The sequence below is a fragment of the Octopus sinensis genome, linkage group LG10, assembly GCF_006345805.1.
Source record: "Octopus sinensis linkage group LG10, ASM634580v1, whole genome shotgun sequence".
NCBI lineage: Eukaryota > Metazoa > Mollusca > Cephalopoda > Octopoda > Octopodidae > Octopus > Octopus sinensis.
In genome coordinates, this window is record NC_043006.1 from 53547022 (window position 1) to 53568384 (window position 21363).

General features: G+C 39.5%; 2 protein-coding genes and 1 long non-coding RNA gene across 3 annotated transcripts in view; 1 reads left to right on the forward strand and 2 right to left on the reverse strand.

Moving 5' to 3' along the window:
- LOC115216362 (histone chaperone asf1b-B-like) overlaps window positions 1-21363 on the reverse strand; it is a 295828-nt gene that overhangs the window by 224383 nt on the left and 50082 nt on the right. The gene's annotated exons all lie outside the window — the stretch shown is intronic.
- LOC115216790 (LHFPL tetraspan subfamily member 2a protein) overlaps window positions 1-21363 on the forward strand; it is a 44478-nt gene that overhangs the window by 11379 nt on the left and 11736 nt on the right. Inside the window, exon 2 of the mRNA XM_029786363.2 lies at window positions 18871-19542. Coding sequence (XP_029642223.1) covers window positions 19104-19542 — 439 coding nt within the window. The 5' untranslated portion in view covers window positions 18871-19103. The remainder of the gene's footprint in view (window positions 1-18870; window positions 19543-21363) is intronic.
- LOC118765133 lies at window positions 244-20560 on the reverse strand. The gene is made up of 3 exons (XR_005000987.1): window positions 20343-20560; window positions 8945-8947; window positions 244-254 (listed from the first exon to the last, which is right to left on the reverse strand). It is a non-coding gene; the product is annotated as an uncharacterized LOC118765133 (long non-coding RNA).

The window sequence follows — 21363 nt, forward strand, 5'->3', positions numbered from 1 at the left end:
TGTGAACTTAATTTTCGTTCAACCAACACCTGAGGATGTCCAGCACGGAGGTTAGGCCCTAATAACATGAGACTAAAATAATGCAACTTTCATCTCTACTACCACTACTACTACTACTGCTGCTGCTGCTGCTGCCGCCGCCGCCACTATAACCGCCACCAGCACCAATATCTTTGTCTACTAACCGCGCTACGCCCACCCTATGTTGATCTACCCATTAACTCACACAAACCCCAACCACCCTAAATTCTAAACTCTTCTCTTTGTGTCTCTCGCTAAATACACTAATCCATCCCTATCATACATACCCAACACCCATTACCAACAGGTTTCACCACACTTTCCACTCATTCTTCAAGAATTTTCTATTTTAGTTTTGCACCCCGGGTAGTTTTGTTGTTTTTTTTTCTATTCTTCTTCATGTGTCAGTTTTCCTTTTATATTTTTGTAAAGTTTAACTCCGCCGTCACCGCCACCACCCTCACTAACTCCACCGCCACTTTCATTGCCTCTTTATCTTCACCATCGCCACTACTGTTACCCCGATCACCACTACTACAACATACCTCACCGTCCTTAATTACTCCTACTATCACTAACCACCACCTCTCACTACCATCACCACTATCACATCCATAACTCCACTACTATGAATGTTCAGTGAATCTGTGTTTATTTTGTAATATCATCCAAGTCAGGGATTCGTTGTTTTTTTTGCTGTTTTTTATTTTTTGCGGGGCAGAGGTGGGGTTGCTCAGCGCCCAATTTCACCGAATGACGTTTTTTACACACAAGTCCCTCTTTTCTTGTTTAGAATAATAATAACAATCCTTTCTACTCTAACTATCCTTACTACTCTAGGCACAAAGCCTGAAATTTCAGGGAAGGGGACTAGTCGATTCGACCCCAGTGCTCGACCGGTACTTATTTTATCGACCCCGAAAGGATGAAAGGCAAAGTCGACCTCGGTGGAATTTGAACTCAGAACGTAATGGCAGGTGAAAAGCCGCTGGGGATTTTGCCCGGCGTGCTAACGATTCAACCAATTCGTCATCCTGATGACGTCAGTAATAATACTCCTTTCTACTAAAGGCACAATCGTGAGGTTGTAAGTTCGAATCCCGGACCGGGCTGCGTGTTGTGTACTTGAGCAAGACATTTTATTTCACGTTTCTCTAGTTCACTCAGCTGTAGAAATGAGTTGCGACGTCACAGGTGCCAAGCTGTATCTGCTGTTGCCTTTCTCTTGGATAACACTGGTGGCGTGGAGATGTGAGACCGGTATGCATGGGTGACTGCTGGTCTTCCATAAACAACCTTGCCCGGACTTGTGCCTGGGAGGGTAACTTTCTAGGTGCAACCCTACGGTCAGTCATCACTGAAGGGGGTCTCAACTAAAGGTACAAGGCCTGAAATTTTGGTGAAGGGGTAAGTCGATTTCATCGACCCCAGTGTTTCATTGGTGCTTAGTTTATCGACCTCGAAACGATGAAAGGCAAAGTCAACATTTGCTAGTGGTGATTTTTTTACTTTTGTTTATTTGTCCCTGGGCGAATGAGGAAGGGAGTAATCACAATGATGTACATAAAATATAGAGATTTATACAGAAAGATAGAGAGAAAAAACATGAAATACAAGTACATATGGTATACAGATAATGAAAGATGATGTTACAGGTTTTCTCAGTACAGGAGGACCATCTTCTAGAACCAATCAAGAAACGCCGTATATCTAAGATCACCCTGAATACCAAGAGCAAGGGCTCTCTCTAACTGTTTTTCCCTGACTTATATTTAGAGTGGTCGTCATATCAGCGATACCTGGGCACGGAATGAATTTGTGCAGACGATTTCGCTGTTCTGCGTGCATCTCTGAAATGCCGTCAGAAGGAAAATGTTTCCATGCCTGTGACTTTGCTTTGCGCAGTTGTTTGTTATCCATATTTTCTTCTTCTTGGCTAAACATCATATGTCACACTTCAGATATTCGCATGAATGACTGTTTTTATGTTAAAACGTCATGGAAATTACTTAAGAAGGCGAATGGAGTTACATTAGCGTACCCTTTACCGCAGTATCCGTAGTCTGCACTGTGAAATAACCTGATCTGGGTTAGAGTTTAGGGTTACGGTTTAAGGTTAGAGTTAGGGTTAGGGTTAAGGATTAGATTGTACGCTGAACTGTACAATGCCGCAATGTCCTATTCATAATTTAATCCTAACAAGACTTTTTAGAAAATGCATCTAAAATACATCGTGACGTATATTTGCCATTTAAATATGGCTAACCCCTAAGGGTGGATGCTACTGTAGTTTGTAGCCCCAAGAGGGCACCTCCTCCGGCTGGTTTTGAGGAGGTGTCCTCCTGGGGCTACAAACTACAGTAGCATCCACCCTTAGGGGTTAGCCATATTTAAATGGCAAATATATGTCACGATGTGTTGCAGCTACTGTTTATAACTAGCTGTAAAATTTATTATCTAAAATAGAGATATCGAAACTGATCTAAATATTTTATTTATAAGAAAAATTACTCTCTAAACACCCGATGCCCTCTTGTAAGCTACTGTAAACTCAGAAGACTGTTAAAGGAGTGCTACCACCAAGGTTAAGAACCACCGATCTAATATCACTCCATCTCGCCATCTTACTAAGTCCAACCGTCATTGTTATTTACGGTATTTCTTCCGACTCTGCGTTCCGAGTTCAAATTCTGCTGAGGTTGACATTGCTTTTCATCCTTTCAGGATCCATAAAAGTACCAGTCAAGTACAGGGGTCAATGTAGTCCTCTCGAAACTGCTGGTTTTGTACCCAAATTAGAAAAATGATTATTATCATTGAGTTAAATGCAACGAACAGGTAGAATCGTTAAAACTTCGGTTTAAAAAATCTCTTGCTTTTCATCTTTTTGTGGTCGATGAAATAAAGTTACAGTCAAGTTCAGGTATCAATAGAATAGACTAACCGGCCTCGTCTCAAAATGACTGGCCTTGTACCTAAATGAGAAAGGTCTCTACGTGTCATGAGTTCGAATCTTGTTAAAGTCAACTTGACCTTTCATCGTCCCGAGATCGAAAATAAAAAAACACCACCTCTAGTGCTGGGGAACAGTTCATGGATCTTTTCGGTTTAAACGGCAGTTTTTAACATAACTTCTAGGTAACTAAAAAATTTTAAACTTCGTATACTGGTAGAATGTGTTTATAAAACATCTTTTTCTTTTGGCTTTATTAAGAAAATTCTATAGTTTGTAAGATATTTGGGTTTTTTTCTTCAATTTCTGCAATTTCAACCAATCAAATACGTCTATTGAGGTAAAAAAAAACATTCTGTGCCGTATGAATATGTCCCTCGTTTAAGAAACTGATTGGGTTTATTTACATTTGTGAAGAAAAAAAGATACCCTTCCCCCCACCCCTAACCCTAGCCTTAAAACAGATTGAAATGCAATAGATCGATACTAGGGTTATAATTATGGGTGACAATTTCATATGACACCGCTAGAAAAAACTGCCGTTCAAACCGAAAAGATCTCAGTTCATTTATACACAGTCATCACTATCATTACAATACCCTTCGCAACCTATTTCTTTACTACCCACAAGGGGCTAAACACAGAGGGGACAAACAAGGACAAATGGATTAAGTCGATTACATCGACCCCCAGTGCACAACTGGTACTTAATTTATCGACCCCGAAAGGATGAAAGGCAAAGTCGACCTCGGCGGAATTTGAACAACCACCATCCCAACCGTCTTTCACTCGCCATCCATTGATAACAAAATAAAATCGATGTAATAGAAGTGCGAGAAAGAGAAATTGTAGGAGTGGACAACTAGTGTGAGCTCAATTCTCGTAAAAGAAAAAAGAAGCCTTACAGATTCCACACCACTTCGTCATTACTATTAACACTATGATTACCCATAGTCCCTGCTCTTCTGCCACTACCACCTCTCCCTCCCTTCTCCCTCTCTCTCTCTTGCCCTCTCTCTCTCTTTTACTCTTTTACTTGTTTCAGTCATTTGACTGCGGCCATGCTGGAGCACCACCTTTTAGTACTTATTCTATCGGTCTCTTTTTGCCGACCCGCTAAGTGACGGGGACATAAACACACCAGCATCGGTTGTCAAGCAATGCTAGGGGGACAAACACAGACACACAAACACACACACATATACATATATATACATATATACGACAGGCTTCTTTCAGTTTCCGTCTACCAAATCCACTCACAAGGCATTGGTCGGCCCGGGGCTATAGCAGAAGACACTTGCCCAAGATGCCACGCAGTGGGACTGAACCCGCAACCGTGTGGTTGGTTAGCAAGCTACTTACCACACAGTCACTCCTGCGCCCTCTCCTCTTTTTACCATCATTTTCTCCACAAGAATTATATTTATCTATCGAAGCTTATTGTGTGTTCTATCTATCTATCTATCTATCTATCTATCTATCTATCTATCTATCTATCTATCTATCTATCTATCTGTCTGTCTGTCTGTCAGTCTGTGGCTGATCAGACCTCAGCTGGTTTCCTCCACAGACAAAGAGGAAAGAATATACCTCAGTAAAGTAGTTTTATTTAACGATCCTGGAAAATTGAAAGAAATTCACTTCAGTAGTATTTAAGGAATGCCTTGATTTTCTATTCGGCTCCCTCACATCTCTGCCAATTCGTTACCATGTCACCTCCCCCTCTCTCTTTCTCCCCCTCCCTATTTATTCTTTATTCTTTTACTCTTTTACTTGTTTCAGTCATTTGACTACGGCCATCCTGGAGCACCGCCTTAAAGGATTTTAGCCGAACAAATCATCCCCAGGACTTTTTTTTGAAAGCCTAGTACTTCGTCTATCGGTCTCTATTGCCGAACCGCTAAGTTATGGGATCATAAACATATCAACACAGGTTGTCAAGCGGTGATGGGGGGTGGGGCCAAACACATGCGCACATACATACATACATATATACACACACATTCATTCATACATACATACATTCATTCATTCATACATACATACATACATACATACATACATACATACATACATACATACATACATACATACATACATACATACATACATACATACATACGGTTACAGGTATTGATAACATTCATTCTCCCTTTTATCATAAGGAAGTGCACGACTCAGTCTATCACCTTTATACAGTCTAGGCCTGTCGATCTTGCTAAGTTGACACCGAATCCTCCATTCGGTCTCTTTAAACCAATGACCCTGTAGCGAAGTTGACCTTACTTTTATACAGGAGTGGCTGTGTGGTAAGTAGCTTGCTTAACAACCACATGGTTCTGGGTTCAGTCCCACTGCGTGGCACCTTGGGCAAGTGTCTTCTACTATAGCCTCGGGCCGACCAGAGCCTTGTGAGTGGATTTGGTAGACGGAAACTGAAAGAAGCCCGTCGGTCGTATATATATATATATTATATATATATATATCTATATATATATATATATATATATATAAAAGCAATTAAGATTCAAGTCAATTCTAATGAATTACTTGAATGCGGTACTTAACTTAGATGCACCAGAAAACTATATGGTGTTAACCATACAGTAATGTGGGGTGATTATAAACGAGAAAGAAGCAACAAGAATGGATTAGTTTTTAGTACAATTGTTTCATACAAAGACAGGCTTTATTAAAAGGCTTTATTGCAACTTTTTGCAACTTTTAATAAAGCCTGTCTTTGTATGAAACAATTGTACTAAAAACTAATCCATTCTTGTTGCTTCTTTCTCGTATATATATATATATATATATATATATATATATATATATATATATATATATATATTATATATATATATATATATATATATATATATGTATGTATATGTGTTTGTGTGTCTGTTTGTCACCCCAGCATCGCTTGACAACCGATGCTGATGTGTTTGCGTCCCCGTAACTTAGCAGTTCGGCAAAAGAGACCAACAGAATAAGTACTAGGCTTACAAAGAATAAGCTCTGGGGTCGATTTGCTCGACTATAAAGGCGGTGCTCCAGCATGGCCGCAGTCAAATGACTGAAACAAGTTAAAGAGTGAGAGTAAAGACTGTATATTCTTTTGCTTGTTTCAGTCATTTGACTGCGACCATGCTGGAGCACCACCTTTAGTCGAGCAAATCTACCCCCCAGGACTTATTCTTTGTTAAGCTTAGTACTTATTCTATCGGTTCCTAGTACTTATTCTATCGGAGCACCGCCTTGAGAAAGAATGAGTGTGTGTGTGTGTGTCCGCCACCGTTTGGTAACCAGTGTTGATTTATTTATGTCCCCCATAACTTAGCTGTTCAGCAAATGGGGCCAGGCTTTTAAAAAAGTAAGCACTAGGCTCGATTTGTTCAGCTAAAACCCTTCAAGACGGTATCCTAGCGCGGCCGCCCCTAACAGAGCATCGTTTATCATTCATTTTCCTTTCTCCTCTTTCTATTGCGTTTTTAATTCATTTAGTCCTCCACACCGATTCTCAGTCATCTAGCTTCTATTCAGTTCCTCATTCCGCTCCCTCCCTCTCCCTCTCTTTGTCTACCTCCCCTTCCTACATGTTATTTTTTTTGTTTTTATTTTTTTATATGTCGTCTGCTTCTCTTCAATTCCTGTTAGCTCCTGTATACAAGGAGAGGTTATGTGTTATTTCGTCCACATTTTCAACAGATGACAAAACACTGCTTCATCATCCTTCAGGACTGTTGTCTCTCACTCTCTCTCTCATCATTTATGACTGGCGGCTGTCTCTGTCTACTTCCTTGCAGCTCCTAACGCTAGCTTTTCCTATTCCATTTTTTCTCTGCACACAACATTCTCTTTATTTCGTTTTGTAGCTCTATTACACACACACACATATACATATATATATATATATACATAAATATATATATATATATATATATATGCCCATGCAAACACACAAACATGTATGTATGTTTGTATATGTGTATGTATTTATTGAGTATATATGTATGTTTATATATATGTACACACACACACATTGTGTACATAGTGTGTGTATACGTGTGTATATATATATATATAATACACACACTTATGTACATATATATATATATATATACATATACATATATATATATATACATATACATATATATATGTATATGAGTATGTATAATATATGTGTATGTATATATATATATATATATATATATATATATACATATCTTATATATATGTGTGTGTGTAAGTATATAAACCTCACCCTGTATTGACCTTACCCAGCTCGTTCTCTCTCAGATCACATCTCTCCTCTCCCTCCCACCCTATCTTTCCATCCACCCCACATCTCTCTCTCTCTCTCTCTTTCTTTCTTTCTCTCTCTCTTCTCTGTTTTATTTATATTACCGTTTCCAACAGCCGCTGACATATTTAAGCTTTTACCATACATCACACACCAATACCCCTTCTTTCACCTTCAAAATACATTAAACATTGCGATGACGAATGTATATACCCATCTTACATCTCTTATGTTCAAACAAATACATTGCATACTCATATACACATACACGCGCACACAACAGAAGCGCAAATAGAAATTAAGAAACGTAACACATATATATATAAAGTGCATTCATTCATTCACACATACATGCATACATACACACATATATATACACACATACACATATGTATGCACACACACACACACACACACATACACACACACACATATATATATATATGTGTGTGTGTGTGTGTGTGGTAAGTAGCTTGCTAACCAACCACATGGTTCCGGGTTCAGTCCCACTGCGTGGCATCTTGGACAAGTGTCTTCTGCTATAGCCCCGGGCCGACCAAAGCCTTGTGAGTGGATTTGGTAGACGGAAACTGAAAGAAGCCAGTCGTATATATGTATATATATATATGTATGTGTGTGTTTGTGTGTCTGTGTTTGTCCCCCTAGCATTGCTTGACAACCGATGCTGGTGTGTTTATGTCCCCGTCACATTAGCGGTTCGGCAAAAGAAACCGATAGAATAAGTACTGGGCTTACAAAGAATAAGTCCCGGGGTCGATTTGCTCGACTAAAGGCGGTGCTCCAGCATGGCCGCAGTCAAATGACTGAAACAAGTAAAAGAGTATATATACATACACACACACACACACACACACACACATATATATATATAGGTGCAGGCGTGGCTGTGTGGTAAGTAGCTTAGTAGCTTGCTTACCAACCACATGGTTCTGGGTTCAGTCCCACAGCACGGCACCTTGGCCAAATGTCTTCTGTTTTGGTCGATCAAAGCCTAGTGAGCGAATTTAGTATATGTATATGTGTGTGTGTGTTTGTCCACTCTCCCTGCCCACCATCACTTGTTGAAGTCTCTACGCAAAAGAGACCGATAGAGTAAGTACCAGGTTTTCAAAGAATACGTTCTGGGTTCGGTCTGTTCGACTAAAAGGTGACTGAAACAAATAAAAGATTAAAAGAGTAATATATATATATATATATATATGTACACACATATATATATATATATATATATACATATATATATACACACACATATATATATATATACACTCTCACACTACAGATACACTTAATTGTGTGTTTTCACTTTTCTCTAACAAAAACAGACTTTCAGACACTCGTGTATTTTGTTTTACCCAAGGCCATGTGCTAAAGCACTACCCGAGTACATATAATCCGAAATAAGTACGCAGACTCGCGCGCGCGCACACACATTCATAAGGCAAAGCACACATACACACACACACACGCACGGACAAAGAATGCATAGGACACTGAATAATATTTACATACACCCACACTGTATTAAACAACTTTCTAATGATACATGCAGACTCACATGTACACACACATAAGCATACTCTTTATGACCATGTGTACGTGTGAGTGAAAGAGACGTGGGGAGAGACTGACACACACACAGGCTCTGACTGTGAACACACCCACTTCTGTTTCAAAATAGAACACCTCACTAAGAATGTATTATCAGAAGACCAACTGTTTGAAGTGCATTTGGAATTCTTTTACGATTTCGCTTGGGTTGGAAGGGAAGCCTTATCACTAATTGTCCCTTTGATAGGTAAAATAAAGGGATCCGTTTCTATTGGTGACCCTGATAAATAAATAAAAGCTTTTTGAGTATATTTGGCAGACTGAAAGAAACCCAAAGAAGCTTGTCGTGTGTGTGTGTGTGTGTGTGTGTGTGTGTGTGTGTGGTGTGTATCGTTTTGTTCGTGCTTGTCTTCCCTGTCCACTGCTTGACAACCTGTATTGGTTTGTTTACATTTCCTTAACTTAACGGTTCGGCTAAAATTAAGTACCAGGCTTTAAAATAAGTACTGGGATCGACTTTTTTGAGTAAAAACCTTTCAATGTGGTGCCCCAGCATGACCGTAGTCCAGTGACTGAAACAGATAAATGATAACGCTAACAGGTATCCATGCGTACATTTTTCTCCCTCTCCACGTCGTCGTTGATGCCCAAGAGAAAGGCCAACGCGTTTAGGGTCAATGCAACACGGAACCAATGTCATCGAAAGTGTTACTGTGAGAACAGAGAAAGCCGGAAAAGCTGTCACAAGCATCGTATCAAGTCCTAACAGTTCGGCAAATCCACCGTCCTAGATTTCTTTTCTTTTTTTTTATCGATATCGAAAGCATGAAAGGCAAAGGTGACTTCGGCAGAATTTGAACACAGAACATGGGAGTCAGAACAAATACCACGGGGCATTTTATCCAACGTATTGACAACTCTGTCAATTCGTCACTTCTAGCCATTTTTCGCTCTTTTAACTATTGTAGAGTGCGATTAATTTATTATTGTTTTTGTTACCCTCAGGTCAACTCTTATCGAGAGATCCCTATGTTTAAATGTATCCCACTCATGATTACCCTTGTCTGTTTAGGGCAACATGAATCATTCCCATCTTAACACATAAAGATTCCCTTACACGAAGAAAAAAGACAGGATGGTCTCAGAAGGAATGCATTTGATCTCATTAATCTGCAATATCAGGGTTGACCTAAGAGCTAAGTAATAACAGCAACAACTCCGCAGAAGTACCTTCGACCTTTGCTGACCATTTTCAGCCAGTGGAACTGTTGGCCACTATCAACCACTTGTACTTGACACATTAACAGGGTGAGAAATTAACTGGTGCTTGATACATTAACTAGTTACTACCAGTCATTCTAAAAATTGTAGTGAGACCACAGGAAAGATATATTAGATAATGAAAGACAAGAGCTTGGTTATATTTCATTGGTCAGTACTTAGCAATGATTGTCCAACGTACTGTTGATTATTTTGTCAATGTACCAGACTAGTGTGATTGATGTTGGTAACGTTCTGCTTAAACTGTTGCCAGTCGTGAGTACAAAGTGGCAGATGGGCAACCTGCTGGGGAAGGAGAGGCCAATACTTACAGCATTGCGGTTTCACGAGCTTTGTAGAAGGTTAGTTGATGTCTTTTCTGTCTCAAAAGAGAGAAGCCAGACTTTGTGATGAGGGAATAAGATGCAGTGATGTTTTCTTGACATGAGCTGTACATGTATTTAGTTAGGTGCAGCCTAGATTAATTAGAGTTATGGTACTCGTTATATTGTGTTAACGTCTAATTTATTATGACAAAAGTGAGCTTGCTGTCAAATATTTTAGGTCCGTTATCCCTGGAAAGCCAAACAGACGTTTGCTAGAATTAATCAATCAAAATTCACAGCAAGGAGTGTGTAGCTGTACAACGAGACACAACTCCTTCCTCCATCTTTCTTGGTCATCAGCCAACCTCATGTTTTCCATCACTTCCTCCTTGTTACAATACCTTCATTTCCTAAATAGATTTATCTGTACGAACAGTGGGGTTAACCAGGTTAATAAATGTGTGTGAAAAGAGAGAGAGAAAGGGGGAGGCAGAGAGCGATAGAGAGGTATAGAGAGAGGAGAGGAAGAGAGAGAGAGAGAGAGAGAGAGAGAGAGACAAAGATGATGGTCGGTAAACGTATTCGTTGAAAACAGTAGATGAAATTAGTGGGTCAAATTTAGTACAGTTCGTGACTGTCCTTCCACCAGATGTGTTTAATTTTACTCATTCAAGTGAGGTATACTTTTTCAAAGTTTCCGCTCAGTGTATTAAAAGTATTTAAAATAAATACTACTATATAACTCGATATGTACTGGTTGGCTTTTTCGTCGTCGATCAACTTGATCAACGGTATTACAGAGACAGTAACTTAACCATTTCTGCTGTGCCTGGGCTGTTTCTAAAAGCAAGTTTTTACTCCAAGTACAATTACCACTTCTCCATTCATAGAAACGCTATAAAAATATAAAGGAAAGTCAAGTCAATACGTCCGCAGCATCCAGGGAACCGCAGTGGATGCTAGATATTGGTTAAGTATAGATGCCAGGTGATTTTCAGCAGCTTTCTCAGGCAGTTCATCTAGAAGCGATTTAGCTTTATGGTGTAACGTTCATAAACCGTACATATCTCAAAAGCATACAGTAGAGAAGCAGAACAACTCCTTAGTACACCTTCAACTTGGAGGCCAGCCTAATTCCCCTCCTCTCCCACACTAATTCACGTAGCTGCTTGAATACTGAGCTTCTTGGCGCGATGTGCGTGTCGACCTTGTTGTCAATGTTCACAGATCTGAAGAGTGTGTTGTCGAGGTACGTGAACTTATCAACATTCTTCAGGATTTCCACTTCAACAGTGATAGCTAGTTTCACATACGGCTTTTGTGGGGCAGGGTGGTACATGATTTCTGCCTTCTGAGTACTGATTGTGAGGTTGAAGTTGTTGCAGGCTGTGGAAATGCAGTTCCTACATCTGCTACTCTGCTACACTCTGCTACATGTGGCGGTACTGAAAGCGCAGAGCTTTGAAATCAACTCCGACACCTGAAAAACACAAGCGCAAGCCCGCCCTACCTGACTAAACTGCACCAGCAGAGATGTCACCACTCATGAACATAACAGGATTGCGAACTACACAAGTCTGGAGCCAGCTCCTTGCCTTCAGTCCGAGCAAACCAGCAGTGTCCTACCTACAGCAGAGCCTTCCGAGCACGCTTCGGACTGATCGGTCACAACCAAACATGCCGTACCCCGTCTTTGTCTCCCATGTGATGTCCTTGGTCACTGTCGACAACGACGGACAAGCGATCAATAACCGTACTACAGCGGTGAGATAAATGCCGTTAAGGTTCTCTTTAAACTTCTTAATAATGATCAACTCGAGTTGATCAAGTCTCTTTACCATAGCGTTGGGTTGACCAAAGCCTAATAAATGAAATTGGATGTTCCTGCTTTGAAGTGGGAAACTTAACCCATTATCCGATTTATCATTATCGCCTGGCACTTGACTACTTTGTCCATTTTCCTGCAAATATTTGGATCAGGTGCCTCATTTAGAATAACTCCCTCCCTTCTTCCTCGGCCACCACCATCACCCCACAGAGACACTGAAGAGTGTCATGGTGCATTGCCCTTCCTTCCGTGACCAAGCCATTAAAAATAAATCTAAATTAGACAGTGGTATTGTTCTCCAGAATTATGGATCTCCGGAACGCATCTAGTTATTCAGCTGATGACGTATGCGTCGTTTAGTCTAGTCTGCTCGATCACAGCTGATCCGGTGGATGGGTGGGGATCATACAATAACAAACAACTGGTGTCTGTCGTCTTCTGTTGAATTTGTCAATATAAACAAATATATCTTGACAAGTAAAAAGCTGTCAGATTAAGAGATAAGTATGTCTCTGGCTCCGTCTGATGTTAGATTTGAGTTTGACATTTTGTAAAGTCAACATCGAAGCATGACCAGTTTTTGTTTATAGAGCTCAAATTCGGCCTGAGCAATATTTATACAGAAATTTATGTACTCATATTGGTTTCAAAGTTTGGCACAAGGCCAGCAATTTCAGATAAGCGGGTAAGTCGATTACAGCGACTCCTGTACTCAGCTAGTACTTATTTTATCGACTCCGAAAGGATAAGTCGACCTCGGCGAAATTTGAACTCGGAACGTAAAAACAAACGAAATACAGCTTGCCCGGCATGCTAACGATTCCACCAACTTGCCGCCTACGGGAAGTATAGTATGAGTATATCTATATATCGAACCAACAGGAGTTGGCTTGAAGTCTTTTTTAGTTTGGCTCAACTTTGATTTATGATTAGAAAGCACTCCACCCATGATCATCATGTCATATCTTTGTTTATCAGACACTTTATATCTCATCCAACACTGTCTTAAAAATGAATGCTTTCGTTTTTTTTTTTTTTTTTTTTTTTTGTTTTTTTGTTTACGAAAGAGTACATTTTTAGGACAGTGTTGGGTGAGATATACAGTGTCTGATAAACAAGGATATGACATGATGATCATGGGTGGAGTTGAGCCAAAGTAAAAAAGACTTCAAGCCAACTCCTGTTTCATATAACCTCCCAAGCCTCTGAAATCGATCTCATATAAACTCCTTGTTTCTCATTTACTCATTCTTGGATTAATCTGAAGTTGGTCTCATCTACTACTACTACTACTACTTCAATCATCCCCATCATCATCCCTACAACCACAAATATTGTTGCCACTACTACCATTACCACTGCTATCACGACTACAAATGCTGCTGCTGCTGCTACTACTACTGCTACTACTACTACTTCTACTACTACCAACACTGCTACTAGAGTTACTACTGATGCAGCAGGAATAAAATCTAATATATCATGGATTAAGATGAAATCCTCTTCCAGCAACCATCCAGGGATAGTTTGAAATCGATTTGATCCTACTTCTCAGTTATCTGAACAGGATTTCAAGTTACTGGGAGGTGGGGTGGATTGGTGGGGGTAGGGTAATCTGAGCTCGTTATACCGGGTCTAAAATCTTTAGGACCACCGTCCCGTCCCGTCCAGCAATTTGTATTTATAGACATTCTCTGAATAATATTACAGTGATAAATATCTTTGTGAGACTGACTTGAAACTTGAGCAGAATAAACAAGCATGGTGATTTGTTGAATGTTAAAGTAAGCAGCAGACAAATATTTCCATCACCACCACCACCACCACCACAACATATGCACACCATCTCTACTAATAGTACCACCACCATTATCATCATTATCACAGCCAACAATAATGCTACCATCACCACGACTACCTCTACCATCGCCACCATTACCAATGCCTTCACCACCATTACCAATACCACCATTATCGCCACTACTATAAATCCATCATCATCGTCATCCCAAGCACCGTCGCCACCCCATTATGTTTGTGGCACCCCAGTAGTCTTTATTTAGGAGAAAAAAAACGAAAGAGTACGTTTTTTGGGACAGTTGGGTTAGATATACAGTGTCTGATAAACAAGGATATGACATGATGATCATGGGTGGAGTGCTCTCGAATCATAAATCAAAAGTTAAGCCAAAGTAAAAAGACTTCAAGCCAACTCCCGTTACATGTAACCTCCCTAGCCTCTGAAATCGATCTCATATAAACTACCCCACCCCCTGTCTCTCGCTTACTCAAGCACCCCCACCTACTAAATGTCATCACCCTCGCCTCCTTCACATCACCTCAAACATTATATTCACTCCAGTCATCACCGTAAGTACCAACACTAGTAGCATCATCACTACTACCATCATTATCTTAATGACCATCTCCACCACCATCATCACAATGGATGGCAAGTTTTAAAAAATAATGATAATGAAACTATTATATACAGTGCTCAGTTGCACCACAACTTGTCAAAAGTGCGTATAAAGCATATGCAGTAATGTACAAATGTCTGGAAAGTGAACAGTGTATGAGTCAGATACATGCTTGCGTGTGTATGGAGGGGAGAAAATCAGGTGTAGTGTTGGCGAATCTCAGAAAGTATGGAAGTTTTGAAGGATGCAGTGCTCCGACAACTAACAACTGATGCTGGTAGTTTGTTCCATACTTCAGTAACTCTTTGTTGATGGAGATGAAGATTTTGTTCCATTGTATATAGTATATTTAGGTAGTGGGTAGCGATTTTCTTTACTTCAAGGAGTGACGACCCGGCCTGACACGAGTCCCGGGCTCAGCTGGCTCCTGCTGACAGTACCCGTTATAGGCCCCTATCCAGGGTTAGGGAAAGGAAACAACCTTCAAAGAAATTCGGAGTGGAGCCCCGTAGGCGGTTTAGTGTTCGACTCGACACTCTTCTGGCAGTTCCTGCAACCAAGCTGGTGCCAAACGTAATGCTCTGCACTCCTTTGGACTACATCAGCAAGGTCGAGAGAGGAATTCTGACGATTGGGCTGCCCAGGAGTTTCTTACATCTAGCCCAGGCCTATGCAAGACTGGAAAAGAAACTAGAGAGGACAGGAAATGTAAAAACCAGACTGGATTAGTTTATGCGCAACTCTATTGTCTCTCGAGACAAAAGGATGCCAACAACAATTTAGTATATAGATTAGGGCAATGTTCAAAGATTGTAGTTACAGTTGATATGTAGTTGGTATTGAGCCAATGTGGATAGTTGTTGCAGACATGGGGGAGTAGTTAAGAAACTTGATTTGCAACCACATGGTTACATGTTCAGTCCTACTGCATGGCACCTTGGATAATATTTGTTCTCTCTTCAGTTCAAATCTCATCAAAGTAATCTTCATTTTTGTTTTTCTGATGAGTGATCAAGGACTTTGGTTGATTTCATTAACTGCCAATCTGAAACAACATGCTATCAGGGTACACTACAACCCCAAATCCTTGACAAAACCACAGGGCTCTAGCAACAGGTAGAGAGGCATACCTGCAGGGGTACGTTGCTGTTATATCAATATTAGTTACCTGTAGCACTTTATATTACCACCAACACAACACACCAATACATAAGCAGACATCCTAATCATTTATTCACACATGCACCTCCTATCATTCACTCTCATATACACATGTTCGCCTCTCTCTCATATACATATCATGTACTCCACTCATCTCTATCTCTATCTCTCTCAAAGGACCCCTGCCAACTTTCATCAAAAAGAGTAACGCAAAAAGAAATAAATGTATGATGGTGATGGCCATAATTGTTGTTATAAAATCTGCTAAAATAGGCACGAAGATGCAATTTCTTCTTCGGATCAAACAGTTCATGGGTGGATAAAATGATAAATGATAAAAAGCAACCGTACTGGTACCATATAAAAAGCACTCTGTAAAGCAGTTGGTGTCAGGAAGTGCATCCAGCTGTAGAAACCTTGCCAAAACAGACAATTGAAGCCTGGTGCAGCTCTCCAGTTTGCAAGCACCTGCCAAACCGTTCGAGCCATGCCAGCATGGAAAACGGGCATTAAATGGTGGGTGGTGGAGGAGGAGGAGGAGGAGGGTAATCAGAAGAATGAAAGGCAAAGACCCATCAGATGAATGCCTTGCTATTAAAAATCACTCCAAGGTCAACTTTGCCATTCATCCTTTCAAGGTTAATAAAAAAAAGGGTAACAATCCAAGATGGTGGAGTGGTGGAACTGTAAGAATGTTGGACTGAATACCTTGTGGTATTTGTTCCAGCTCTATGTGGTTCGAGTTCAAATCCTCTCATGACCTATTTGGATGATAGACTTAATCCATTGCCATTTTAATACCACCATCTGGTACTTGAGGTACCTTTCACAGAGTCTATATTTGTTCAGGTCATGCCTTTGGTTTGTGGATTCCTTCATTACTCTTTCTCAGCAACTTTGAGGGGCCCCATAAAGAGCCATCCACACTACCTCCCTGAAAGTCAACCACAGTGGGTTTTTTTTATCAGAATATGAAGAACAATAACTAAATATCATGACGTATTTGCTCACCTTTGTTTTCTTCTTCTTCTTCTTCTTCTTCTTCTTGATTAGCACCATAATCAGATAGAATTAGAATTAGGCATTCCATCAATGACCATCGTGTCATTTCATTTAGATATTATTCAATGTGTGCTGTCTTATAAGGTGGCAAGCTGACAGAAACGTTAGCACGCTGGGCGAAATGCTTAGCAGTATTTCGTCTGCTGTTACGTTCTGAGTTCAAATTCTGCCGAGATCGACTTTGCCTTTCATCCTTTCAGGGTCAATAAATTAAGTATCAGTTATGCACTGGGGTCGATGTAATCGACTTAATCCCTTGGTCTGTCCTTATTTGTCCCCTCTGTGTTTAGCCCCTTGTAGGCAATAAAGAAATAAGAAACGTTAGCACACTTAGTGAAATGCTTACCGGTATTTCATCTGGCTTTACATTCTGAGTTCAAATTCCGCCGAGGTCAGCTTTGCCTTTCATTCTTTCAGGGTCAATAAGTTAAGTATTAGTTGTGTACTGGGGTCGATCTAATCGACTGCCCACTCCCCAAAAATTTCGAGCCTTGTGCCTAGAGTAGAAAAGAATGTGTGCTGTCCTTTCTTCAACGTGGTAAGGTCTAATTTAAGATAAAATTGTAGCAGACCTTGTGACCATTGCTTCTCAACTGAGATAGTAACATCTCCAAGGGAAGCTACAGTACATTTCAGAGGTGACTGGGAATATACAAGAAACAAACTGAAATTAAAATTCACTTGGCATATTTAAAAGAGGATGTTGACTGATTCAACTTATCAAAGAGGTGCTAGCTGATTCTGTTTTTATCAAAGGATGCTGGCTGATTCAACTTGTCATCAAGGAATGCTGGTTGCTTCCATTTATCAGGAAAATGTGTTAACTGATTCCACTTGTCATCAAAGGAGTGTTGCTTGATTCAACATGTTAAAAGGGTACTGACTGATTCAACTTCACATTAAAATTAATATACCGTTCAGTCCTCTCATCATCATCATTTTAACATCTACTTTTCCATGCTTGCATGTACATTGATGAGGTTAGATTTTTTGTGGTCAGATTCCCTTCCTGTCACCAACTTTACCTGTCTTCATGGCCAGACATGTTTTTCATGGAAGACTAGAAGGGGATGCTTGAATACAACACACAAACACACACACTTATGTAAGTGTGTGTTTGAGTGTATTCATACATATACAATGGGCTTCGTGTAGTTTCTGTCTACCAAATCCACAAGGCCTTGGTCTACCTGGAACTATAGTAGAACAATATATTGGCCCAAAGTGCCATACAGCAAGACTGAACCCCAAACCACATGGTTGAGAAATAAACTTCTTAACCACACAGCCATACCTGCACCTGTAACTATGCCATGTGTGTGTATATGTATATATATGTGTATACTCATACACTTATAATATCTATATGTACATATATATATATATATATATATATATATATATATATATATATATATATATATATATATATATATATATATATATATAAAATTTTTGTATTTGTTTTGCAAAATTCCTTATTGTGTTGAAACAGATGTCATTCCTTGGGATGGGTCATCTTGCCAATAAAAACACACCCACTGGTTTCGTTTTTAATAAGACACACATGTATTCCTTTTATTAGTATTATTATTATTAGTCAACTACTTCACTAATTTTGCAATTAGCTAATTGATTGTTTCACCACACACTTCATCAATCAGTTGGTTTATCACTAACTAGTTTGTGGTTATGACAAACCTAAAGGAGATGAGGGCATCTTATTGATGAAGTGCTAAACGGTAGTGATGAAAGAATTTTGACAACCCAACTGATTCATTGATAATGAAATAACCAATGTGTGTTTTTGTTGGCAAAATGACCCTACCCAACAATATATGTGTGTTTATGTATGTAGGTATGTATTCATATATATGTTTATATATGTGTGTATGTATATGTGATAATCTTGAGTAAAGTAAAAATGAATCATAATATTTATTCTCTTTTTCTTGCAGTTTTTCCATTTTCCTTGCTGGTCTGCTACCATTACACACCACATTTGAATGACTACTTGACAACAGCTTCCAGAGATCAAGTAGAAGGACCATTTGAAGGCTTACAAAAATTTTACTGTTATTAAACAAGATTCTTCTTTGTCTTAAAAAAGAAAAATATAATCAAATAAAAAAGATATAACATTATTAAAAATAAACTTCTTATTGAAAAAGGAAGAAAGAAATTATTAACAATGTGCCAAGTTATAGTAACATGCCGATCTCTGATTTGGACTCTCATAACCATTCTGACTACACTTATGCTAGTTGTGTCAGTCTGTTCACCATACTGGTTAACAGGCAAACCACAACACACTGGCTTGAGTGGTAAAAACTACACTATCAGAAAGAACCAAGAAACATTTCACCCAACTGTTGGTATCTTCAACCGTTGTTATCGTCTACACAAATACAACAGGATCTACCACAGAGACAGCTGTGACACCTACGTCACAAAGTTCCATATGTCCAATGAAAATTTCCCCAATACATGGAAAGCTGCTTTATTTTTCTTTGTGTGTGGAGTATTGGCAATGATATTTACCACTGCCACCTCTGTCATCAGCCTCTGTACACGAGCTTTGTGTAGCAAAAGCATTTTTACTTTATCCGGCCTCATCCAAAGTATTGCTGGTTGGTATTTATTTACACCTTATTTAGTTATTGTTGTTATTGATGTTGCTGTTGTTGTTTGTCCCCCAGGTCTCGATTTAGATCAAGACTACTCCATCCACAATCATTTTGTCCTTTTAGTTTCAGACATAATATATTTCATCATCATCCTCATCAAAAGTAGTCCAACAATAACTGTCCAAATCAAATGTCATGAGCCATATCCAGTGTATAAGAATTGCATTGATCTCTTCCACTGGTTTCTTTCAATTGCTGTGGCCCCACTGTAGGTACCAATGTCCAATCTCCTCATGTTATACTCAGTCACATCCTTGTATCTCATATGGCATCTACCTTGATTTCTCATGCTACCAAATAACTATGAATAAGGTATTTATCTTGATAGTCTAGTATCTTCCATTCACAGGATATGTAGAGATTTCATTGCCTCAATATCTTTTCAAAACTAAGAAGCTGTAGCAGCACAAGCAGTCAGTGCCATATTGGATGAGATCTCCGAGACTGGAGCAAGACCTCACCTGCATCCATTTGCCATGTGCGAGATCACAACGAGGCAGGTGATGGAGAAAACTACATAAAGGGAAAACCCTCTTCAAATTTCTCTTCTTTCTGGCGCCACCTTTCTGCAGCACTGGCTGAGGTTTTCTGCCTGTCAATCTCCAGAGGCAATGCACCCACACTAACGGAACTTAAGATAGTAGCTGAGAGCAGCACACTTCACCTTTCCAGTGAATAAACCACTTGTAAATAGCATTTGTGCTTGAAGTCTTTTCTCTTCACCTGCCAGAAGCCTGAACTACTTAACCCTTTAGTATTCAGATTATTCTCCCAAATGTGATGCTTGTTTATTCATATTGCATTGAATTAATCATGCATTCTCTCATAGCTGTGAGATTTCTGCGATGTGACTCTTTACTTTGGGAATAATATTGTAGGATAGGGTAAGAGGCTGGATCTGACTGGTTTTGAACAAAAAGGAGGTAAAATATTTGGGCCGGATATGGCCAGTTTGAATGCTAAAGGGTTAAAGAATAAAAGGATGACAGAAGGAGACGATATTCTCCCAATATCATAAACCTTGCCTTCCATTATTAAATAGCTTAACTTTCTTTATACAAAGATGTTCTTGGCCTTGTTTTCCCAGGTGATATATACAATGTGTTTCAGGTATTTCATTGTGAATTCATAGATTTTCTTCGTTTTGTTGTTGTTTTTCTACCTGTTTGCAGTATTCATCCATAACTCTGTTCGATACAATAAGGTAGACAATATTTTTATTTCATGGCATATTTTCATCTCATTTGGACTAATGCGTTAGCTGTTCCACAGTGGCTCAGATGGCCCTGTTCATTCTGTAATTAGTTCATTACTGAGCCTACTTTCAGTACTGATTGTATACCCAAGATTGAATAAAACGGCTTGCCTCTACATGCAACTACTCGCCCTTTGATAGTGAGGGGCATAGATGTTCCACATATATATCTAGGTTCACATTACCTTGTGATTCTGGGACTACATTATCCAGTTTGTCCAACATTTCTTTTTAAGATGGCAAGATGTGATAGGAGAAGAATTGAATGCCTGTTCTAGCAGATGTGAGTGACCACATAGTGGCTCCATCGCTTGTACTTATAGGAGGAAGAGATGTTGCTTTTTCCATTTCTTATTCCTAGGATTACTATCCTCATCCATCACCTACCTACTCCACTTACTCTTCTTGTGTCTTTTATCATCCACACCCATCCATTTCTCTATCCTATCTTTCCCTGTTTCACCCTTACACCACTCCCTTCCACCACACATTTCCTGTCTCCATCTCAA